This window comes from Phyllostomus hastatus, unplaced genomic scaffold, assembly GCF_019186645.2.
Source record: "Phyllostomus hastatus isolate PE091 unplaced genomic scaffold, TTU_PhHast_1.1 phas_contig_198, whole genome shotgun sequence".
Taxonomy (NCBI): Eukaryota; Metazoa; Chordata; class Mammalia; order Chiroptera; family Phyllostomidae; genus Phyllostomus; species Phyllostomus hastatus.
This window is the reverse complement of record NW_025333715.1, coordinates 3,234,710-3,259,283: the sequence shown is the minus strand read 5'-3', so window position 1 is coordinate 3,259,283 and position 24,574 is coordinate 3,234,710. Positions and strand designations below refer to the sequence as shown.

General features: G+C 59.5%; 1 protein-coding gene across 1 annotated transcript in view; it reads right to left on the bottom strand.

Moving 5' to 3' along the window:
- Nucleotides 1–24,574, bottom strand: part of EFCAB6 (EF-hand calcium binding domain 6) — a 147,575-nt gene that overhangs the window by 94,774 nt on the left and 28,227 nt on the right. Inside the window, exons 7-9 of the mRNA XM_045835134.1 lie at nt 20,025–20,091; nt 6,739–6,875; nt 2,535–2,647 (exon numbers count right to left, since the gene is read on the bottom strand). Coding sequence (XP_045691090.1) covers nt 2,535–2,647; nt 6,739–6,875; nt 20,025–20,091 — 317 coding nt within the window. The remainder of the gene's footprint in view (nt 1–2,534; nt 2,648–6,738; nt 6,876–20,024; nt 20,092–24,574) is intronic.

Genomic DNA, 24,574 nt, shown 5'->3' with positions numbered 1-24,574 from the left:
ACACTTAATATTACTACCCCCCCAAAAAAAACCCTTGACCTAAAAAAATAATTAAATTGGCACTATTTGGCAGTGTATTGAAAATACACTGTGTTTTGGGAAATTAATACAGAAAGACCAACACCACGACACACCCCAGCCACACTGCTGAAATTTGGGGGGTTCATGACCCTGCGGGCAGCCAGCTCCGACCACGGAGGCAAGCGGGCGGGCCCAGGAGTCTGCAGAGCCGGACCCGGCGGCAGAAAAGGCAGTGGGTCGAAGTCCACGAGGGCCCAAGGTGGGCAGTGTGACCCGCCCAGCTGACATGCAGCCAAGACCTAGTCAACATTTTCCTCATTTTTGATTTCTACTTTTCTAATACACTCAAGGAAGAGTTAACACACAAAATAGCATATACAGAGTCCGGCACAAATAATGCCCCTTTTTATGACAAAATCCTAAGCCAGTAATTTTGTAACGTAACAACATCACACTCAAGCACACCACACGACGGTTTCAGTGACACGCTCAGGTTCAAACTACCATCATTCCACCCACGTTATCACCCCACCAACCACACTCAAGCAGGCCTTACTCCTGCCGCGCCCTGTACATGAACCCATTTGTCCAGACGCCTTTCTTCCTCCCTGTCCCTCCCCTACACGGACTTGCGCGGGGAGAGGCCAGAACCGACGCTGACGGTGCCCTTGCTCCTCTGCCCCCATGCCCGCCTCCCCTGGCTGCGGCGAACGTGAAGAGATATGAGAGCCCGGCATGGAACGGGTGCTTGTCCAGTGGGGGTCAACTGTCATGGTTATCGACTTGGCACATGCACTTACTTAGGATGAAAATGCTCCTCGGTCAGGCCAGGCCCCGCCTTACACCCCACCTGGGCAAACCGCACGGCCCAGGCTGCAGGCAAACCTGCCCCCGCCCCGCCCCCCAGGGCCTGGGACTCGGGCACCCGACCTCTCGGCGTCTGCTGCACGCATCCTGTGAGCCCTGGTTCTGCAAAAGTGCCTCCCAGCTCGGCCACCCGCTCCCCACCGCCCCGTGAGCACCCCCTGACGTCTGTTCTTCCCTCGAAGGCATGGTAACCATGTATCTGGGAGCTGAGCCGTCCCGTCTCAACTCCGCCTCAAACCGGCTATGTGGCATTGGGACGTCCCTTCAGCGCCCCAAGTCCGAGTCGTCCCACTGACAATGAGACCCTAAAACCCGCTTCACAAAACTACTGAGAGAAATAAACACTGAAATTAAGGTTTATCAAGTGTCTACACAGAGCACAATAAATAGTTGCTTTTGATTTTTCTTTTTTTATGGGACTTATTTGATCTCACCTGCCCTATTTAATATGTATGTTATATACAGGGTCCGGCACAAATAGCACCTTTTTTATTACAAAATCATAAACATGGAATTCCGTAGCACATCACACACAAGCACAGCATATGATGTTTTAGGTGAAATGTTCAAATTAAAACTATAAATTATTGCATGCATAAAATTATCCTACCAACCACACTAAGCAGGTGCTACTTCTGCAGGACCCTGTATACACACACACACACCCCATATACCCGCCCTATATGATATGCATACATTAACACACACACAGTTCTTAAACACAGAGGGTGTCCTAGGTTTTGCACCCAGTGAGGGCCTAGCTTCACGGACCTGCACAGGAACTAACAAAACACGGAGGAGAAGGGCCCCTGGGAGATCACCCGCCCCAGCACCCCCCGACCTCGGGAGGCTTTAACCGCAGAGTCCCGGAGCACCCCCGTCAGTGGGGGTCACCACGCTGCAATCTGAGAATCGGTCGTTCCAAGCCGGCTGGTGAGGCAGGTCTGCGAACCGGGCGCGCAGGGAGCAGGTGCGGGGCTGCACTCAGCTGCGAGCACTCGGCCACAACCGGTGTGGAATGAGCCGCCCACGGGCGGTGGGCTCGGAGGCAAGACACCCCTGGCCTCAAGGGACCGGAGGGCTGCAAGGGAGACTCTGCAACTGCGTCCCTCAGACACGCGTCCTCAGGGGACCCACCAGGCTGGGATGAAGAAAGGCAAACTTCTCCTTCTCCAGCTTTTAAGCCTGCATCAGCTTCGTATAAACCGCTCAACTTTTTGCCCTTTTGTCGTAAGATTCTTCCCCATCGTGAAAGGATAACGTGCTGATTGTCAAAAACTTTGGAAAAGATGGAGGCAGCGGGAAGAACCTGACAACACCTGGAGACGTGCCGTTTCAAAATAACCTGTGGCTTGGAATTTCTTTCCCGCCACTGGCTGAGGTCGCGCACACGTGCTCCCTGTCACCCTGACCTGCGGGGGAAACCGCGGCTCGGGGCCGCGCACCGCGGCGCGCGCATGCGCGGTGACTCACGGGCCCGCCGGTGAGACAGTCACGTTGTTCTCCCAAGGCGCGACACCCGGACTTCCTTCGGGATGACGCACTTTCCCTGGTGGACACCACGTCCTCGGGACAGGGCCGCAGGAGGGGCATGACCGTGCCGAAGGATGATGACATCTTTAGCCCCGAACTTTAAAAGTACGTACCTTGGTTTCCCATGCGGTACTTAAGGTGTAAGTTATTATTTATACTGAGGTTCTTCAAAAACGCATTGTAATCCACCGCAGCGTCTTTATCAAGGCGGTAGTGCTGCGCGAACCTGAAACGGAAACACGCTTCAGTGACCGGAAATGACGGGGCGGGGGCGGTGTTTGCACTGGGGCTGGCAATCCTTTTCACGTGTTTCCTTTAGATGGAGCCGGAGTTAGCGTCAGCTCCGGCGCCTCTGCCCTGCGAACCGGGGAAGCCCGCGGATTTCTTCCTGCGAGGAGCGCGGCGAGCGCCAGCCCCCGGAGCCCCGCAGTGCGGGAAGGGACGCGGCGTGAGGACGGGAAGCAGAGTGGGCACGGCGGGCCGACCAGGCCGATTTTCCGCAAAAAGGCTAAAACCACGAAGATTGTGCTGAGGCTCGAGCGCCTGGAGCCCGACTGCAGAGCGAAGGCCGCGCTGGCCGCTGAGAGGCGCTAGTCCTCCGAACTGGGAGGGGATGGGAGGGGAAAGAGCCACGTGGTCCTGTTCAGAGTTTCGTGTTTTGTTTTATTATGACAATAAAATCTTGAGGATTTGTTATTTTTTTTAAAAAGGAAGAAAACGAGACCTTAGGAAATGGCACCCTCTCTTTAAAAAATGGACACTTCTAAGGAGGGCCCTTGCCTCTGCGGTTGGGCGAATGCGCGGAGTCGAACCGGACAGGACCGCCCGGGACACCTGGGGACTCCCCCTTTCTCTGGCGGGAGGCGGGAGGGGCGCCTCTGCGCTCAGAGCCAGCGTGGGCCCCACCTTCCTCTCGTCACTGGGTCACTGGCCGCACGTGCTGGGCCGTGGATAGGTTCTCCCGGTGAAACGTCACTCACCAGAGAAACCTAGAGCTGGGTGGAGGGGAGAAGGAGGCCCGCGGTCTTGAGCAAGCACATCATCTCCCCAGGGAAACTGAGGCCCCAGGTGGCAGTCTGTTTCAAAGCAAGTCAAGTGCAGTGGGCGGCGGGGGGCGTGTCCCATGCTATGATTTCTATAAAGAGGGCATTTTAAAGCACAACCAATGTTTCTCCCTGAAATATACAGATACTCCTTTTTTAAAGTTAAGATAAATGGGGATTTTTTTTTCCAATTCAAAGCTGCCACTTGATAAATGGTTTTCTACATAATTTCTGCATTATTACATTTATTAAAAAATGACAGCCTTAAGTGTTTGGTTACATTACCTCCATATGTGTTGGTTTCTATAATTATCTAATCCTGTGCTGCTTTCTAAAAAGTTAGTAATTATCCCTTAAAGTGTTTGTTATTTTCCTGTTTTCCAAATTTAACAAAGAGTAATGTCATGCATTCATTTCAGTGAGCACCTTTTCTCCCACTTTGACGAAGCTTGCCTATTGTTCTAAAAAGCGAAATTGTCTTGAGATATGATGGCTGCCAGATGCTGGCGCCGGAACGTGCAGACCAGCTCCCTCTTTCACCCACAGCATCTGTCTGGTGACGAGAAGGCTGTAAGCTCCAGAACCCAGACAGTGGCCCTACTGTGCTCCTTTTCGAGTCTGCTGACCACCCGAAAGTGCTGGCTACTCTCTGCTCCAGAAGAACGTCAGGATGCTGATGAAAACCTCGCCACCGGCTTCCTGGTTTTCTGTGAAAATCCGGCAATCCTGCAAACTCCTACTTGCCCCCGAGAGCACCCCGACCTTTCCTAACGCCCAGCGCACACTCAGTCTCAGTGCTGGCGGCAGGTTCACCGAGCGCAGACCGACAGACGCAAGCCCGTGGTAGCAGCGCCCGAGCAGACGAGATCTCAGAGACAAGCCTCAGCGCTGCGCGAGCCTGCAGGGCCTCACAGAGCTTTCTGGTAAGAATAAAGGCCCGGGAGACACAGCCATTCCTAAGATGCCACAACCAAGGCCACTTTCCCAGGGACCTGAACCCACAGGTCCACAGAGACCCCAGGACACATGGGAAGGCCGACTCCCAGGGCAAAGGGAAGGCACCTCCTGACCCGTAAACCTCTCCACGTTCACCAGCCGGAGCTGAGCCTTGGGCTTCCCTGCTAGGCTCCAGCAGCAGACTGGCCTCTAGTGAGGGGGGTAGGGAGGGAGTTTGGTTTCTGTGCTGCTTATAAATCATTTCACCTGGGTCCAAGTCCTTGGGGCTGCGGGCAGTGAGGGTAGAGTGGTGCAAGATGGGAACAATTAAAGAAAACCCAGTGGGTCTCAGGTCGGTCTGAGTAAGTACGAAACTTGGGGGAACCAAGTTTCCTGGCCCCCTGTTCACGCAGACGGGACGGTATTCTGGAGCCCACAGGGAGCCGCTTCCGGCGCAGTCGGAGGATGGCGGTCTCGTCACTGCGACTGAAGCACCTGCTCCGTGCCTGGCGCGTGGCGAGCATGCTTTGTACATTTCGAGGAATCTCCACGCCAGCCCTGCAAGGGGGGCTCCTCGGTCCCCGGCTCTTTAAGAGAAAACTGAGTCTCAGACGTGGCAGCCCCCCACGGCCCTGGAGTGAGGAGAGGCCGGGCACAGGCCTGACCCCAGGCACGCCTGACTCCAGTGCTGAGGCCACGCCTACCTGCCGCACCAAGAACTGAAGGCCGGAATGAAATAGAAAGCTGTTTAAAAAGAGAAAAAGATTCAAAGATGCATTGTGTTTCCTGCTCAAAAAACTAAAAGGCGAAGTTAACGCTGAAGCAGCTTCTCAAGGAACGAGTGTATTCTCCAGCATCAATCAGAGAGGCATTAAAGCAGTTGGAGAAATGGGCTGCTTTGATCTCCTACGTTTCCATCCTTAAGGAAAGCAATTCTATTAAGTTGCTTGCGCCTTATCATGAAAGCGGTATTGTTTTTGAGGCTTAAAAAAATCTCCAATAAAAACGTGCGGAGTTCTTTATTATTCAATGCTTGCGAGATGGGGAAACAGACAGTAACATTTTTTATAGATTTACTAGGTTGGAGACTGCGGTGCCAAACGCAAGGTTTATTGTCAAATAAAACAGTTTTGTTTTTTGATTGCCTGCTCTAAAAGAGTGTTGCTTCTGTTCTATAATTACGTGCACAAAATTATTTAATTTGTTTTGTTTGGATCTTATTCTGGACACTTTCCCAGCCGGAAAGATGTAAAAATTAAAACATCTATTATGGCTTTTATATTCTGAGGTGGGTTATAAAGAGGAAAGAAGAAATTATTCAGCAGACTAGGAAATATCCTCTTTTTAAACGTCTCCTCGCTTTTCAGACCCTGCAGGGCCCGTGAGGGTCACGTGCGCGCGCTCGACTTCCGAGGGCTGAGGGACGCCGCGAGCTGCGAGCCGCTCGCAGCGACTTCTGGCCGCGGGGGGAGGGGGAGCCCGGTCTCCGGGTGGACCGCGGAGGCAGCACCTCGTCAGCGGCCTGGAGGGTGGTTCCAGAAGTGGGAAGGGCAGGAGAGAGCGCGCCTCCCAGCTGAGTCCGATACGAATAAAGTTAAGCCCGGGCCCTCCTTCCAGGGGCTTCCACTCAACACTCAAGGAGCCACTGAAGCCGAACACCTGGCTCCTCCCAAATGCTAGAGTTTACTGGAGGCTCAAAAAAAAAAAAAAAAAAAAAAGCGCGAGCTGGCTGCCCACACGCGGACCGCCCTGGAGTCAGGAGCGCGAGAGGGGCTTCCCAGCACCGAGGAGCAGCAGGGTGCTCGGTGGTTCGCTCTCCCCCGCGGCAGCGGCCCCCAGCCGCCGCAGGGACCGGCCTCCCAGGAGCCGGAGTCTCGGCTGCTCCATCAGGACGGAAAGCCAACGGGGAGCCCGTGAACTCACGAACGCAGGCGGAACATTTTTCGTTTTCCTCCCACCACCTCCCCGCGCCCGCTCCGAGAACAAGTCCACGGTGAGCTGGAGCCGCGTGGGACGGAGGGCGTGGTGCCAGCCCGGAGGGGAGCCGGCTGGTGATGGAGGGCTTTAATCACGACGCCGAGGCTGCGGGCCAGATGCGCGCACACCTCGGGCTCTTCGGGACCCAGGACCCTCGGCCCCGCCCCCCACGTCCGAGAACCCCGGGGAGCGAGCGACAGGGACAGCAGAGGAGAGGAGGGAGGGGCCTCTTCTCGGAACACTGGGGGCGCCGGGCAGGCGCGGGGACGGCCGCGGCCCCGAGGCCCCCGACAGGCCCCGTTTCGGGGGGACGGTCTCGAGTCCCACCGAGCGGCCCCTCAGCCTGCCTTCACCTACTCACGCTCTGTACTCGTCGTCCCTCATCCGCAGACAGAAGGTCTCCAGAACCCTGCGCAGCCCCTGCGGCTGGACCAGGCCCGTCTTGCTGACGTCGATGAGCTTCAGGGCGCTGATGACAGTTTTAATGTTTTTTAAAATCTGCGTATAAAAGTGATTTAGGGAAAGTCAAAAGACCCAGGGTTGAAAACCGAGATGGTAATAAGAAATGTGAGCTTCTAAATGGCTTCTTATAAAATAAAATGTTTTCCAAGACTCACAGTTGTAGGCACTGCAAAATGACATGTCTATGGAAAAAAAGAACACTTTGCATTTATTGAATGTTTTCAAGGCAGTTTTCTCTGTAAATGGTCTTAGTAAATTTAAAAAAGAAAAACAACAACCCTGATGTAAAGCAGTAAGTCTCATACACAATTCATTCCCTTTTAAGCCATATGAAAAATCTTTTTTTGTTAACCGATACTTAAAAGCTGCAGTTCTGGCATACCTAAACTTGCACAAGTTTTATTTTTCATAGCCATATGCAAACTATTTTTACTAGGAGCTGAATGAAAAATATGACTGTGTGTTTCAGCCCCTCGGAATTTTTAAGAGACGTTGCAGGAGGTTCGTGCAGAGACCTGCCCCGAGGTCAGCAGGCGCAGTGGGGCCGAGCGCCCAGCCGCACACCTGCCCTCCAGCTACTTCTGTTCCAGGGGAGAAACGCCCGTGCGGAGCCCCGTGGCTGCCGCCCCCCAGCCCACGTGAGGGCAGTGGGACCGCTTCCCCAGGCTTGGGTGAAGCGGAGGTTCAGGGAGGGCCCACGGGCCACCCAACAGGACCCGGCTGGACGCGGATGACGCTGGGACTTGAACTCAGGTGAGCTCAGTTTCCCTGAGCCTGCGGCACAGCGACAGCACGGCAGGTACGGGACCGGGACCGCTGCCCAAAGCCCGGCGAGTGGGGGCGCGGGCAGGAGCCAGCCCGCAGAGACGAGAACGAGGCGCCGCAGGCCTTCCCGGGGAGAACAAGCTCTTCCAGCCAGAGCCATCCGCAGGGCTTCCCGCAGGAGGCAGCATATGAGCCCCGAAGGGTGCTGGGGGCTGACCGACCAGCCTGGAGTCACCTGCAGGCCCCAGCAGGGCCCGCGGCGGCTGGGACGGTGGAGGGAGGGTGCTGCGTGGCCGGCAGGGCTGGGCCCTGGAAGGTTTCCCTCCTCCAGCCCGCACGGGACCAGGCCCAAGGGCGGCCCTGACTCGGAGGAAACGAGCCAGCTCCCCGGAGGGCGTGCGGGGAAAGCTCCGAGGGGAACAGATTTGTCCCCTTTACCGACAGTATCTCCTGACAGTTCCCTTCACCCGCGGTCCTGGGCCGGCCGGACTCCAGGAACGGGCTGGCAGCTCGCTCCGGGGCGGCCATCCTGGTCCCGCCACGGAAGCCACTGAGCTGGCCCTGGGACCTCCTAACTCCAGCCCCTCCTGCAGGGCCACTGGAGACCCTCCCGCACCCCCTCACGGCCGTCTGGGGGACCCGAGCCCCTGGGGTGCCCACCGGTCTCCGCATTGCTTCGCACAGCTGACCTCTGCTGGCCGGTCCCTCCGCTCATGGTCCACCTCCCTCCAGGGCTCACAGCTACCTGCTCAAATGCCACCCCAGTCATTCCTCATAACTCCCCATGACTGCCACCCCCACTGTAGGCCCACACTCTGCGCAGCCCCCCACCTCCCCAGCTCCCTCCTCCCTTGAGCACCGAACCCCCACAGCCTGCTCCCTGCTAGGACCCCACGCCCACATGGCCAGCCTCCAGGACCCCTGTGCCCCCGCCCCGCTGTCCCCAGAGCAGCACCCACACAGCTCACGCCCCCTTCTTCCCGGAAGCCCGTCTCCTACAGCATCCACGGCCCTCCCCCCATGCCCCTCGCCTTTCTGCCTCCTCGTGCTCCCACCTCAGCCTCCTCTCCCAGTTTCTGCACTCAGAGCACCCCAGGGCTCGGTCCTCTGGTCACCACACCGACGCTCGGTGGTCCGGCCCTGCAGCCTTGAGGAGCAGCTAGAGGCTCTCCTAGGCCGGCCTCCAGCCCCGGTCTCTGCTCTGGGCCCAACTGCCCAGTGACATCCTGGCCAAGCTCACCCACCTCTTCCCATACACCTTGTCCTCTCTGTCCAGACAGCCTTGCAGCCCTCCTGTCACCACGGTTACAGAATCCAGCCTGTGTCACCCCTCTGGCCAGGATCAGGCCAGGTCTTGCTATGACCCCCCCTCCCAGACTGGCTCCCCCCACCAGTGTGGCTCCTCCAGCCACACAGGCCTGCTGACGCCGCAGTGGCCAGATCCTCCCGCCTCAGGGCATCCGTGCTGCGCGCACCGGTCTGCTGCCTGCATCCTCTGCCCGGGGAGCCACCAGCCACTCTGCACTGGTCAGGGTCTCCGCCCAAGTGCCATCTTACCAAGATGGGGTCTCCTGCCCTGGCTGGTGTGGCTCAGTGGATTGAGTGCTGCTGGCCTGTGACCCAAAGGGCAGCCAGTTCGATTCCTAGTCAGGTCACGTGCCTGGGTTGTGGGCCAGGGCCCCATTGGGGGGCATGCAAGAGGCAACCACACACTGATATTTCTCTCCTTTTCTTTCTCTCTCCCTTTCCCTGTCTCCAAAAATAAATAAATAAAACCTTAAAAAAAAAAAAAACCAACCAGCATCTCCTAAACACACCCACAAGACAGGACCCCTCCCTCCCGACAGGCTCACCTTCTCCAAAGCCCTTCTCACCACCAATACAGTGCTTGTTTTTACCATCTGCCCCCCGCCCCGCCCCCGAACGCCTGCGCCCCGCCCCCCTCACCTGCTTGGGGAGCAGCCGCGCTGTGGGGCAGCCCTGTTGCACACCTGCAACAGCCCCTCGGGGCCGAGGCTGAGTGGAATCACGCGCTAACTGAACGCAGGTCGACTGAACATCGGTCCTGGGCAGAGCCCCGTGCTGAGCTCGCCGCCCCCTCCCACTTCTAACCCCCAGGGGGCGCTGGCTGCAACCACCATAACATCGGAAACTGGGGACACTGGAGGAGGCAGACAGGCGGCACGAGTGCACCCGGGGTGCACCGCCCCCCTCACTGCACCGAAAGCTCTGAGGCACAGGCACAGCCTCAAGATGCCTGCTCCCTGGGCCAGACAAAGCCTCGCCGCACCCAGTCTGCGCCCCGTCCGGCCCACCTCTCCCGGTGAGGTGCCGGGCAGGAGGGGATGTGCTTTTTTAAGGCCCCAAAGCAGCCCAGATGGGCCTCCGCGCGGCACGCCGGGGAGCCGCCAGCCTGGCACAGAACTCACTCCCCCCAGAGGTACGTCTCCACGTTTCCCATCGCTCGCTCGTCAGACTGGAGCTTGGCAGCATCTGAACGGGGCCGCAGATGGCGAGGCCCGTCAAAGGCAGCCGAGGCGGGCCGAGGGGTGCGAGCCTCGTCTCGTGCAGGGTGGGAGGGACGGCAAAGGCGGGAAGGACCAACGTGGCAGGGGCCCCGGGGACCGGCCCCGGCCGCTCCCCACCTCCCGCTGCCCTGCAAAGGGAGAGAGGGCGGCAGGGGAAAGGGAAGAGGGAGACTGGGATGGCGTGGGCAGCACCTAGCTCCTTCCTAGGCCGGCTAGATTTCTGCCATGCCGGCGTAACTGGGGCGAGTCTGCAGTGAGAGCCAGCTGCCTCTGAGCCTCCCACAGGCGCCCCCGCCCCAGCGCCGGCTCCCACAGTCACGCACCCCCACAGGCCCCAGTTCCAGCCGTACAGAACCATCCCATTCACGAGCACAGCGCAGTCTCTTCCCACTAAGGCAGGTCCCTGCCCTGCCTGCCAAGCCCTAGACAATCTGACCACCTCCCCCGAAGACCGGTCATCCACACCCCCACCCTCCCGGCCTCCCCCGGCTCTGGCTGCAGGCTCCGAGTTCTTTCCCTCACAGGCGAGTGCGCTCATCCACCAAAACTCTGCCGGGCTGGCGTCCTCTGCAGGCCAGCTCCCTGCCAGCCCTCCCTGGGCCGCCACCCCCACCTGCGCCTTGGGCCTGCAGAGGCACGCCCCCTCCCCTTCGTGACCACTGGCTTCTTCCCATTTCTCACACGCTAGGGCAGTGGCCGCACCCTCCGTTTCCTCCTCCGTGACACGGGAGTGAAGGAGGGCGCTGGCCCGGGTGTGAGAGGGGAAACCCGCTCGTGTGTCTCCGTGAACGGCGGTGCGACAGAACCGCTGGCTGGACCAAAGGCTGAGGACAGAGGTCCAAACCACCAGGAAACCGCACTCATGCCAGGAAACAGAAAGGGCGTGAACCAGCACCCCCCTCCCACCCCTGGCCCCGTCCACGGCCCTGCTGCCCAGCCCAAGTTGACACGGGGCGGCAAGAGGACAGCTCTGCAGTGGGCAGGGTCCAGGGCACAACCGGGGCCTGGGTCGATGGACGTTTACTGAGTGGATGGATGCGCGGGTGGGTGGGTGGGTGGGTGGATGGATGACAGACAGACAGACGGAAGATGGATAAAGAGATGGACAGATGGATGGAGGGACTGAAGGGGCGACTGCAGCATTCACGGGGGAGACGCTCGTGCTGGCCCCGGTACAGGCAGGAGGGCGCCCGCAGCGAGTGGACGGGCATCTCATTCCCAGCGGACGCAGAGACCTGCTCTGCACCTCCCCGGGGACAGACTAGGAGCTCAGCACACACGGAGCAGGGCGGGCTGAGCGGATGAGAGCGGCCGGCACACCTACTGTCGGCGGGGACGGCATGTGTGGTGTTCCGTGGGTTACACAGAGGCCGAGAAAGGCAGCAGGTAAGCGGTCCTGCTTCCAGGGGCTGCTCATCAGGCCAGGGGACCCGAGCGGCCTGAGGAGGCGGTGGAGCCTCCTCGGTAGGAACCCTAAGTTTGGAGGCCCCCAGGGCACTGCCCTGCCCCCGCCCCGTGTGCCCTGCTGGAGAGCAGCCTGTGCAGGGAGGACACGGTGCAGGGGGACACGGGGCAGGAGGACACGGGGCAGGGGGACACGGTGCAGGGGGGACACAGGGCAGGGAGGACACGGGGCAGGGGGACACGGGGCAGGGGGACACGGGGCAGGGGGACACGGGGCAGGGGGACACGGGGCAGGGGAACATGGGGCAGGGGGACACGGGGCAGGGGAACATGGGGCAGGGGGACACGGGGCAGGGAGAAACGGTACAGGGAGAAGGGCCTGCTCCCTCCCCCGCCCCTCACAGCCCCCCCAGCAGCTGGAAGGAGGGAAGAGGCCGAGACGGGACCAGAGCGCGAGGCTGCAGCCCGGCCCGGGCCAGCCTGTGCCGGCTCGTCTGCACCAGTGTGGCCAGGAAGCCCGAGACCCGCCCCCGGCAGCCGTCCTCCCGGGACGGAGGCGGCGGCGGCGCGCTAGCGCCTGCTTGGGAACCAGCAGTGCGAGGCGAAGACTCAGATGGCTCCGTGTCTGTACCCCACCGAGTCTGGATGGTTCGGTGAACTGCTAACAGTGGGTGTTATTATTACTCTGCGGTTCTTTGTTTAAAATTCTTTCTGCAGCACTTTGCGCTCAGGGAAGGAAAGCCGTGAGCCACATAATCATGCCCTCCGGGAAAGGCCCGAAAAGGCCTCGGGTCTCCCGAGGCCCGCATTCCCCTCAGGGGGCACACCCCCTTCTGGGCCTGGCCCCCTGCCCCGCAGGAGGGCGAAGCTTCTTCCCGCCGGAGCCCAGCCTCACACAGGAGCTCAGCCTCCCACGGACAGCCGCACCCTCACCAGCCCCTCCGCTGTCCCCTGTTCGCCCTCACCCGAGCTGCCTCCTCTGCCCCGGCCTCGGGCGGAAGGGGCCGGGGAGCGCCCCGCGCCTGCCTGCGGCCTGGCCCCAGCCTCCCCCTCCCGCCCCAGCAGAGAGCTGGCACCCGCGTCCGGCCCCGCAGCGGAACGCAGGCTCCTGCATCCACCACGGCTGTCACCCCGCACCTTCCCGTCACCGCTACCACATTCATTGTTCGTTCAAGGAGCACATTTTTCAAACGAAACCAGGAAAAAGGAGTTCTCGTACAATGAACACATCAACGCTCATTTTCCTTATTATTCTACTTTTGGCTATTTCGTATAAAATCTTTAATTAAAGTTTTTCTCTGGAATTGTCATTATCAGCGCGGAGGGAGGGAGGGGCGCTCCGCACAGCTGTGCAGCGCCAGCGCCACTCAGGGCGAAACGAACCGGAACGAGCGCGCGGCGGCGGCTGCCACCCTCCGCGCCCGGCTCCGCGCTCGCCGCGGCGCGGTCTGCCTTGTCACTTTATATCGATTCCATCTGTTTACACTCCGCAGAGTATTGGCTTCCTACCGTGAACATTTCCTATTTACCAGCTGGCAGAAATGAGCCAAACCAGATAAGAAAAAATTAGAGTACATTCGGAAGCTCATCAACACAAACTTTCAATCCGGGGGGCGTGTGGGAGGGGCGTGTGGGAGGGGCGCGGCTCACGGTCACCAAGGCTCCTTCGCCCCCCTCCCCCCGGCTGCCCAGGGGTCACTCTCCCTCCGCGCTAGTGCTCGCCTCCCGCACAGGCCCAGGGCTGCGCAGCCACCACTTACTGCTCACGCGCGAACCCTGCCTTTACCAAAGCTTGAACGAGCTTACATAAAAAGACGTCGAAACGAGAAACACATGAAAACACAGAGCTGACCCAAAAGGAGCTACGACGACGACCTCAAAGTCACGGTCGCTGTAACGGAGCAAAAATCCAGACATCGGGTGTGGGGTTTCCTTGCGGCCACGGGGAGAAGGAAAACTTGCCATTCTGGGCCCCACCAGCCACGTAACCCTCCCCCCACACTCGACTTTCATTTTTAAAATGCTTATCTGCAACATGCCGTTTAAAGACTTTTTTTAAAACCCTCACTGGCAGATATGTTTTCAGGGAGAGAGAGAAAAGGGGGGTGGGGGGGAGAGAGAGAGAAGCACTGACGTGAGAGAAACACAGAATGGCTGCCTTCCACAAGCGCCCCGCCCGGGAATCAAACCTGCAAACTTTTGGTGTGCAGGACGACGCTCCAACCAACCGAGCCACCTGGCCAGGGCTTGAAGACTTCTAATAGGAAACTTTATCTACCCATGGACCTTCCGACAGTGCTAGAGAAATAAGCCCCAGTCTGAACACCTGAGGCCTTAAAAAGGTTGCCGGATCTAGAATGCTTCCCGTCTCTCCTCTCCGGCCAACCCAGGCCACACTCCCAGGACGGGCTCCACCCCAGGCACCGCAGGCCGAGAACACAGGGGCCCCTGTCACCCCGACCCCCTGACCCCTGTGAGCCGACTCACAGAACAGGGCTGCACCCAGGGGCGGGCAAGCCGATCACTTCCCGGGGACCCCACGTGTGCCCCCCACACACACACACACCAGGGGCACTTGGCAAACATAGGCTGCCGCTGACGGTGACAGGTGACCGGCTCCTCCCGAGTCCCATCACAGGCACCCCTGCGGCCAGAGAGGACTGCTCTGCTGGCACCTCCTTCCTCAGGCCCCTCCCCGGTCAGACACCTTCAAGGAGCCACGGCCACCACCCCCTCCACGGCCACGCCACACTGCATGCTTCAGGGTTGACGCCCAATCTTCAGGTTCGCCCCTCTCCTCCTCCAGCCTACCTTTCAAAACGGACGGGTCCCCTCCCGCCCGGAGAAACAGAGCCCTCCGTGGAATGGTCACGGGGCAGCTTCCGCCCGCCGGCCCTCTCCGCCGCCCCCGCTTCCCCAGGGCCCCTCCTCCCGCCAGACTGCAGCCCTGGAAGCGGCCTCACCCGCACCCTCCACCCCGCCCTGGGCAGGGAACCGCCAGCCAGGGCCCAGCTGAAGCTCCCAGCTCGGCCTCTCTCGGGAAGCCGTTCCCGGCGGCTCCCAGGCCTGTGCGTGCTAACTTCACTGACTCACCCGGGACGTTCAGTGGGCGCACCTCGGGTGGTGCCAGGGTCTGCTCGAGGCGCCGAAGTCACAGCAGGGAGCGAGGCAGAGGAGGCGCTCGCTCCGAGGAAACAACCGAAGCCTCGGCCCGTCTGATGTATTAAAGGACACGCACAGAGCCCTGGCTGGCGTAGCTCAGTGGATGGAGCACGGGCCACGAACCAAAGTGTCGCAGGTTCGATTCCCAGTCAGGGCACATGCCTGGGTTGCAGGCCACGGCCCCCAGCAAGCGCACATTGATGTTTCTCTCTCTCTCTCTCCCCCTCCCTTCCCTCTCTAAAAATAAATAAGTTAAATCTTAGGAAAAAAAGAGAACACGCACAGTCTCAGACGGTGCACTCATGGCATCCCCCTGCGGTGACCTCCCCGGGAGAGCGCCGTAAGCCAGGCCCCCGAAGGCCGGCATCTGGACCTGCGGGGCTGGAAGGGGTCTGACCAACATGGGAACAGTGACTCTGGGTGTCCTGCGGGACAGAGGGTAAGGGCCGGGGGGTGGGGGGAGGAGTGACTCTGGGGGTGTTGACAAAGCCTGGGGCGGGGACCGCGGGGGCAGTGGGGGTGGACAGAGGTGATGTGTTCGGGACCGATTTCAGGACACAACAGGCTGGACCTGACTGGAGCAGCAGAGGGGCCAGTAAGGCAGAGACAGGCACCAAGGCCAGTCCTAGATTTTTGCCCTTGAACAACTCGGTGAATGCCAGACCCGTTTACTAAGACGAGGGCGAGGCCGTGGGAGGTGGGTGAGGAGCACAGTCGGAGGCTGCGACTTGCCCTATTGACAGTGGGGAGCCCCGAGCCCCAGAAACATGGGCGCCCTCGGCACACGGCCCCCTGGTCCCTCCCCTCTGCAGCTTCAAACCGTAAACGACCGCACGCTATCGTGTGACGACGGTGCACAAGAGAATGCCTCACGTCTGACCTCCTCCAAAGGAAAACCCCGATGTTCTGAGTAACGTCCAGCATTGTGGGACGCTCACATCATACTTATTCCCACGGAGAATCTCAACAGTAACCCTGCAGGCCATCTCCCGGGTCACAGCCGAGGAAGGGTCTGCGGAGGGTCATGGGCTGGGGTCACTCCGACGGCGCGTGCCGGGGTGCGGCGGTGCGCCCGGCGGGGCAAGTCCCAGCCTTGCACCCCGGCTCTCTGCCCCCAACCTGCCTCAAACGTTCACCCCTGCGGTCGTATTTGTGCTGCCGGTCTGCTACGTACAGAAAGAAGCTTTTTTTTTTTTTTTTTAAGGATAAACTGAAGTCTGAAATAATTACAAATTCTGATGTAATGGAATCTTTGCTTTAGTTTCCCGATGAAGCCTTTAGTAAATTAATAATAGAGCAACAAAAATAGTTTCTGGAGGGTGTTTTCAGCATCTTTTTTTTTTTTTTTTAATATAAAATGGCAAGTGGCTGTTTTGCTGTGCGAAACTCTCTGGATCACAATGCAAGCACCAGTCTGCGCTCGGGCGCACGCAGACGCACGAGGGAGAGCTGTGACATTATTAATCACTGTGTTCAGCTATGATTGATGGGCTCTTCCGCGGGGAGGGGCGAGTGCCTCAGATGCAATCTGTCCCAACAGCTCTGCGATATGCTAATATTTCCCTCGGATGAAAGAGGAGATGAGATGTGTTCAAATACCCGCTGAAAGAGGCAATGAATGCCGAGAGCGCCACGGCAGAGCTGGCGGGAGTGGGGTTGGGGGAGTAGGAAGCCTGTGTGTGTCTCAGCGAAGGGCCCCATCTGGGTTTGACGGTCTTCTCGCCGGGCACACGGCCTGCACGCCGGTACATTCGTCCACGCCAGCGCGGTGTTATCACGCTAGGGCGTGTTTATAAAATGGCTGTGATTCTGGCAATTGTTTCTTTATCCCTCAAGCCATAATTTAAGTTTCTCTTTTAGAAAAAACTCACCTGTTTAAGAAAATGGATCTACCCATCTCTTTCGTCTCTCCTGCACGAGGACATCACAGACCAAGCAAGCAGCTCAGTGCCCTGATCGCCTCCTAACTGCCTCTGAAATGACGCCGGCTGCATCGGCAGAACCAGGGCAAGCCCGTAAAGCCTGTGCCGGATGGCCGGCCGTCCGACAGACCCGCGAGGCACGGCCGGCCGGGCAGACCGGACGTTCTGGCACGGCGGCGCCCAGGCTGGAAGCAGCCCCCCTGACTTGGGCGGCGGTGTGCTACGGCAGGCAGCAAACAGCTTGGGGCCTGAGGCGTGTTTATTTAATCTTTCTCTCCCCTGTCTGTAACCGAATGACACACTCTGGAACTCCAGCCTTCACTTAGGAAGAACCTTTCTGTGTGTGCGGGGGGGGGAGCGTCACGACATTCCCCAACACCCGCTGTGCGCTCAGGGAGGTCAGCTACGCTTCCTGTCTCTCTAGACCCCCAGCACGGCTGCAGGGAGCACGCAGGCCCACGGGGACAACGCCGCCACCAGAGGCTGGTTCGGCTGCGGAACCTAATTCCAGGCTGTGGGTAGCGGGGAGAAGCCTCCCCGTGTTTGTGAAGGGTCACGCTGGGAGGGCAGAACACACTGGACAGAACTCGAGGTTGCAGAACATGCAGGTCCGGCCGGGCTGGCCACGTGCTCACGACCAACAGAGATGCGAGTCCGTGACTCTGGGTCTGCACACCCTCCTGACTTCCTCCCGGGTGGGCCGAGACCTTCTTCCTTCACGGCCTCGGCTGGTTCCGCCGGGGTTCTCCGAGTCTCACAGGCTGGAACCACCCAACGCCTCGGGAGGAGGCTGAGGGGGAGCCACCTGGTGGCGGGTAGAGCCCACCACAGACGGGGTTTCAGTGGCTGCTGAGAACTGGCCTCCCTGGGGGGGCAGGGGGTCTAACACTCACTCTCACTCATTCTTCTCACGGCCCTGAAGTCGGGGCAGGACGGCGGAGACCTGCCCAGAGCCCCCCCGTGCAGACGGAGCGGCCGAGCCCACGCTTGCGGCCGGCGTGCCGGTTCCCACCCAGTCCCTCTGTCTCCTACAGGACCAGGAAAGCAGAGGACCTGGGGACCAGGGTCCCCGCTACCCGTCCAGTCAAAGGCGCGGAGGAGGAGCCAAAGGAGAGAAAGCACAGTCAGGTCTGTGACCGAGTGACACACCGGGGCCAAAAGGGCCAGGGCATGCGAGGCCCGGAGGGGAACCTGCGTGCAGGTGACACGACATCCCGACACCCCGAGCACCCCACGGGCTTCCAGAGCTTCGTCTCCCCCCAGATCCAGGGCCCCGGGGGGTCACACAGCAGCCCCCTCACGCACAGCCCCGGGGGCGGTGGGGCCTGGAGAGCACCCCCTTCTCCCCCGGCGGCAGGGGGAGACGAGCAGACCCAGAGCTGCAGGGCTCGGCCGGGGAGTGAGCGCGACCTCGAACCCGTGTCGGAGGGTCCCCGTGCACGTGGGCAGGGAGGGGCTGAGGACCCAGCGTCACTCCGAGCTCGCTGCCCGAGGAAACAAGGTGGAAAAACAAGCAAACTGGGGCTGGGCCAGTTTGCGGGGCCAACTGCTCATTCTCTGTTGGCCTAGAAAGGCGAGGCCACACCTACACTTAGCGGAGGCCGGCTCCCATCCCCCAGAGACATTCACACGCGTTCTGGGCTCCAGCGAGCCCCGGGGCTGCCATCCAAACAGAACGCGCAGCACCCTTCCACTCCCGGACCGCGGAGGCCCCCACGCCCGTGCGTGGGCCGGCCGCAGGGCCCGAGTCTGACCCCAGGGCGCGCTGCTGCGCACGGCAGGCAGTCGAGGAGCGTGTTGGATCTGTTCTGCTCCAGCTGGGGTGGCTGCGAGGGGAGGACACGCCTGTACTTTCCAGGAAGCTGCAGTGACCGTCCTCGCCTTGGCTGCGCCGGCCAGGTCCTCCAGGCCTCGCTGCCGGGCATTTCCAAGCCACACGCACGGCAGCACACCAGGGCGGGCGCTATTGCCCCCTCCGACGGATGAAGGGAGCCGATGGCAAGGACTTGCCCGAGGCCACCTGGCTGGGAAGTGGCAGCGCCCAGGGCAGAAACCCGGGTCTGACCGGGTCCCCAGGCCAGTCTGGTGCCACTGCGCCTGCCCGTCCAGGGCTGTGGTTGTGGGTGGGACCCGGCCGCAGCTCCCGCTGGCCTGAACGCACGGGTCCCCAGGACATCAATCCCCGCTCCTCTGCCTTCTACGGCCACCGTCTTGTTCGCACCAGGAGCTACAGGAAGGCTGCACGGTTTAACCTGCTGCTCCCCCCACTGGAGGGCTGCCCCCACCCAGGGGATCAGTGGGAGGGGCCGGGGAGGGGCCAGGTGGAAGGCTGCCCACTGGGCTTTCCTCCCCGGAGCCGTGTTTTCGGTCATTCCGAGTCCCACCGCCGCCGCCCACTGCACACTGACCGTGAGGAGGCACCACTGACCGGAAGCGGGATTCGAGTTGACAGGGCTGTCGCGCACGGAGGACTTCCCCAGGAGAAGCTCCCGTAGCGGTGATTATGAAAAGGCAAACGACGCGAACCCCCCAGAACGTCCATCCCATGGGCATTCCTCACGGGGCAACACGTGGGCCGCGACGGAGGAAGCGTGCACTCGGGGCCCGTCCCCACCAGCGTCGGCGACGGCGACGGGCTTCCTGGGAGTGCGCGGGGCTCGCACACGCGCGCCCTCGCGGTCGCAGCGTCAGCCAGCAGAATCCAGACCCACGCTCTGTGGGTCTCTGGCTCGTTTCGATTTTCAAAAGTATGAAAATCTCGGAAGAGTTCAGAAAGGGAAAAAAACGTGTCCCGTTTCAAACACACACATTGCATCGAGTAAATCAGGCCGGGACCCGCGGCTGCTCGTGGGAGGGACAGGTCCCGATGCCGGACCACGTGAGCGCCGCCCCCCACCCCCCACGAGCGGCGCGGGCCCTGGCGTCCCACCCCTGGGCGGCGCACGGGGCGGCCCCGGCGGCTGAGCGGCTCGGTCCTGCCGCACCACAGGTCCCTCGCTGTGCGTGCCGCCGCCTGGGTGTTCGGCCTGCTGCGCCCGATCGGCATGTACTGCCGGAGGGCGGCACTTCTCTCCGGTCACGGAAAACCTCGCTTCCCCGTGAGACCAGACCGGCAAGGGCAGCCGTACGCACAGTGACCGCAGGTCAGCACCGAAGCGATTGCGATTCCAGGGCCCCTGGGGTGCCCGTGGTCAGCAGGTGTGGTCAGAGGGGGCTGCGGCCACATGGGCGCCGGCGTTCACGCGGGCTGGCGAGGGCCCCGCTCAGCCAGACCACTCTGACACGAGACTACCGACGGCAGGACGTGGCCCGGTGACAGGACGGGGCCCCGCCCGCATGGTCTGCCCTCTCGAACAAGGGCGTCGGGCAAAGGGCGGGGAGAAGATTGCTGAAAGCCCTCTCACCTTTTCTCCTACTTGGAGCTCCAGTTCTTTCAGGGTCCGACAGCCCCTCATTTCATGCCTGCTGTCCCTGAAAATCAGAAGTAAAAACTGTTAAAATGTTCTAACCGAGTAAGTAAACGTTCATGCAGCACATTCAGAGATCCCAACGATCGGGATTTCTCAAGTACGTATTTTTAAACACGACATGTTTCTTACGCACTACCATCTGCCAGGAGCATGACCCTGGGCCGCTCACTCACCCCCTCCCCGCCTCGGTGTCCGGTCTGCGACACCAACCCCTCCTCCGGAGGGCGGGCGGCCCCGGAGCAACCAGGGCCTGCACTCAGGGAGCACGCCTGTAGCCACGCCTCCCCTCGTTCCCCGCTCAGGGCCGCTCTGCGGGTTAGGGGCCGTCCTCTTCCCGCGTGCGGAGGAGACTGAGGGGCCGACGGTCGCCCGTGAGGACGTGGAGGCGCCTGGGGCAGACCCTGGTGGTCTGGCTCCCAGGCCCACCCCCACCCCCTCTGCTGCGGCGCTGTGTCCCGACCCCGCGGTCCCCCGTCCACGCGGTGGCGCACCCCAGCCACTCGCAGGGACTTGCGGGTGGGTGTGAGTCTGTGCCATGCCGCGGCTCCTTCGGGTTCACTAACTGCACTCGGGGCTGCACTGGCCCTGAGGCAGCTGCGCGGAGACCCCTGGAGAGCGCCCCTCTTGGGGGCACACGGGGAGGGCCGGCGTGGGCGCGAGGAACACGCCGGGGGTGCTGCTTCTCCCGTCACACGGCTCAGCCCGCCACCGACGCCCGGGCCTGGGGCCGCCGGGCAGCCTGGGACACCGTTTCCAGCCTCAGACACGCTTAGCGGCAGCGGTGACAGCGGCAGACGGAACATACACAGATGGGCGGCGTGGGCCGCGACAACCACGGGAGCCCTGAAGGAAATCACGGCGCGCAGGGAGCGAGATGGCGGACCAGGGGGAGCTGGAACAGCTCTTCTTGATGCGGGACGGCCAGACCCGCAAGCTCAGGAGCCCGGAGCCCGGAGCCAGGAGCCGTCCGCCAGGGAGAGACGCTCTGGGGGCCAGGCAGAGGCAGCACACCCCCGTGGTGGGACACCCAGCGGGGACAGGCGGAGGGACCCGATGAGCGGGAGCTGGAGGCAGGCACCAGCCCTGCGGTGCTGGGGGCCACAGCCAGGAGTCCGGACTCCGGGCGAGGGGAGGGGCAAGCCACCGGGACACTTCAGGCAGAAATTACACTTGTTTTACCCAGGAGGACACAGGCTCAGAGGGGCTGGGTGGCCTGCCCAAGTTGAAGACGGCACCTTGTCAGGAATCCAGTCTTACATTCTGTTAAATGTCATTATTTTTATAGTTTTTAAAAAAGATTTTATTTAAAGCCCTGGCTGGCGTAGCTCAGTGGATTGAGCGCGGGCTGCAAACCAAAGCATCGCAGGTTCGATTCCCAGTCAGGGCACATGCCTGGGTTGCAGGCCATGGCCCCCAGCAACCGCACATTGATGTTTCTCTCTGTCTCTCTTTCTCCCTCCCTTTCCCTCTCTAAAAATAAATAAAATCTTATTTTATTCTATAATGAAAAGATTTTACTTATTTACTTTTAGAGAGGGAAAGGGAGGGAGGAGGAGAGGGAGAGAAACATCAAGTGTAGTTGCCTCTCATGTGGCCTCCACTGGGGACCTGGCCCACAACCCAGGCATGTGCCCTGCCTGGGTATCAAACCTGCGACGCTTTGGTTTGCAGCCCACACTCAATCCACTGAGCTACGCCAGCCAGGGCTATATGTTAATAGTTTTAATTACATGTGACACAGAAAACACGATTGGTAGCGTGTTTAGCACGCGCAGGATAAAACTCGGACAGAGGCCTGTGTGTGCACCGTCAGCGGAAGAGACGCCGTGGGGCCTGCACCTGGCCAGCCGGCTGTCCGCAATGACCTGCCCCTCCCCACAGCAGCGGGTGATGGCCGCCGGCCGCCTCACACGGGGCTCGGCCTGTCCCCCTGCCGGCCCAGGCCCAGGGCCCCTGCTCTCCACGAGGTCTTCCCTGATCCCTGCCGCCCCAAACTCCCTCTCGGTGTCTGCTTCTGGGGAATGGTCCACGGTCTGATGTTGAGCTACTGCCATCAGTTTTCTTTGGTGTTCATTGGAAAGGTATGTTTTAAGCCCTTTCACTTTAACCATTCTATGAACACACTTCGGTGTTCCTCTCAGCAAATTTTACCGTTTGTTACCTAGTCAGCCTTTGCGTTAAAAGTGGAACATTTATTATAATTACTGATACATTTATGTTTTCCATTTGCCCTGCCCCCTTCACCCTTTCTTTTGGGTTGGTTAATCCTATTATTATCATTCTGTTTGCTTTGCTTCTGTTAAGTGTGTGAGTTACTTGGTTTTTACTCTTTTAACAGTTGCTCTGGAAATTGCAACCTGCATACTTTGCAGAGTCTAAGTGAATCAAAACTCGTATCTTCCTACCGGACCAGGTAACAGCTCCAGAGCATTGGATTCCAGCCCCTCCTCTCAACTGCAACATTACCATGACCCTGCATGTTACTCTCATTCAGTTTTTAAATCCCGGGAGCATCGTCATTTCCCACGGTTGTGAGCAGCCTTCCCGTAGTCAGCGGATTAGCTCAGCGTTCACCACGCCCGGCTGCTGTCTGTGCTCCTCCTTCCCCTTCCGTCACCTCTGACCTTCGGCCTGGATCAGGTCCTTCCACCCGAATCCCACCGGCGCACCGGGGTCCCGGGCCGGCAGGGGCAGACCGCGTTCCAGTGAGCGTGTCTTCATTTCGGCACAGGGAATGCTGAAAGACAGTTCCATCAGCTGCACGATGAAACTAGGGCCTCTCTTTCGACACACTGCAGTGAGTACACCGCTCTCTCCCGGTCTGCTTTGTTACTGCTCAGAAGTCACTTTTGTCTAAATGCTGACATTTGGCTTTGGCTTTGGGGTTCCCGTCTCTGCTCCTGCTTTTAATCCTGCTTGAGATTCTGCTTCTTGAAACTGCAGGGGACTGCCTTTCATCGGTTCTGGAAAATTCTCAGCCACTGTTCCTTGGGATATTACCCCCACCCCGTCTCTCACCCCTCTCTTCCCAGAATTCCTAGTACCTCTTCTGCATCGCTGTGCCGCTTTCCGGCTAATGTTTTCTGACCAGTCTCTCAGGTCACTTATTTCTTCAGCTGTGTTTAATCTGCTCATTAAATTCCTTGAGCTTCACATTGTTATTATGAAATCTAACTATTTGCAGAGAAGTACACAGAACATATGCAAAGTTTAACAATTACCCAAATGAAGAATCAAAGCCAAGTTCAAAAAGGCCCCACCACCACCACCACCACCGTCCTTTCTAGTTGTGATGTTTTGCCTCCTCCTGGGAGTAACTGCTCTCCTAGCATGGAAGACGCCATTTCCTTTCATTTGGTTACAATTTTACCACCTAGGTATGCATCCTTAAAAAATACAATTCAAGGTGTCTTTTTGGAATGTCACGTGAATAGGAGATGCTTTTGTTTCTTGCTCCTTCACTCAATCTTATGTCCGTGAGATTCATTCAGGTTGCTGACTACGGGTGTTTTCACTGCAGTTTTTCCATTTCTTCAACACATACGTGGTAAGCACCTACTATGTGCCGAACACTGTGCCAGGGGCTTGGGACTCACCGAACAAAAGAACTGATAAAGGTCCTTGTGCTCACGGAGCCCACGTTCTAGGTGGCGGTCACACGGAGTGCTGACCTGCAGGGCCTGGCAGAGTGGCCTGCAGGGGGAGAGCTGCAGACGGGACAACCTGCTCAAGGCCCCGAGCCGGTGACCCCAAGGCAGTCTTGGGTTTGAGTACAGGGGACGGGGGGGGGAGCAGCGGAGTCCCCACCTGCTGGGGGGGACAGACCACAGAGGGCCACCTGGGATCCCGTTTCTTCTGCCTTCAGCGTTATCTTTTAGACGCTCCTTTAGTCAAGATCTGCAGAAGATGAACAAGTCTTTATCTGAAAGTGTTTTTATTTTACTTAGTCTTTACTTTTTAATGGTTCTCATTCATTTGATCATGTCTTCAATCTGCCAAAATTCAAGCAAGCTGTCCAAATTGAAGTGGCCCCTAAAAGCATTCAAGTTCAAAGTGACGTGCAGACGGCTTCTTCTGTGCGGGTCCCCTTTCTGGAGTTTCTCGGTAGCAAGCAATCTTTCTCCTCCCAACTCCTGCTTCTCGGGGCCCAGGGCCTGCCTCCCTTCTCCTTCGTCACAGTCTACCTGCTGGATCAGCTTCACCCCTGCTCTGTCCACTAACGCCCCGAAGGCTGATGCACGGTCTTGGTGAGCCAACTCGGCTTCAACATACTTCTCGGGCTCTTCAGTAAGTTCTTCTTCGGACCTGTGGGTGGCTCTTCTGTGCGGCGCCCAGAAAGCTTTCCCAAAGTCCGCCTAAGGTGCTGTGAGTGTCTTGGATGTTGACGGTTGTAGCTGTGCTTCGAGGAGGTGGCTTTGTGCCGACTGCCACGTGGGTTATGGAATACGCGGAAGACATCAGTCCATGTGCAGAAGTGTCCTACA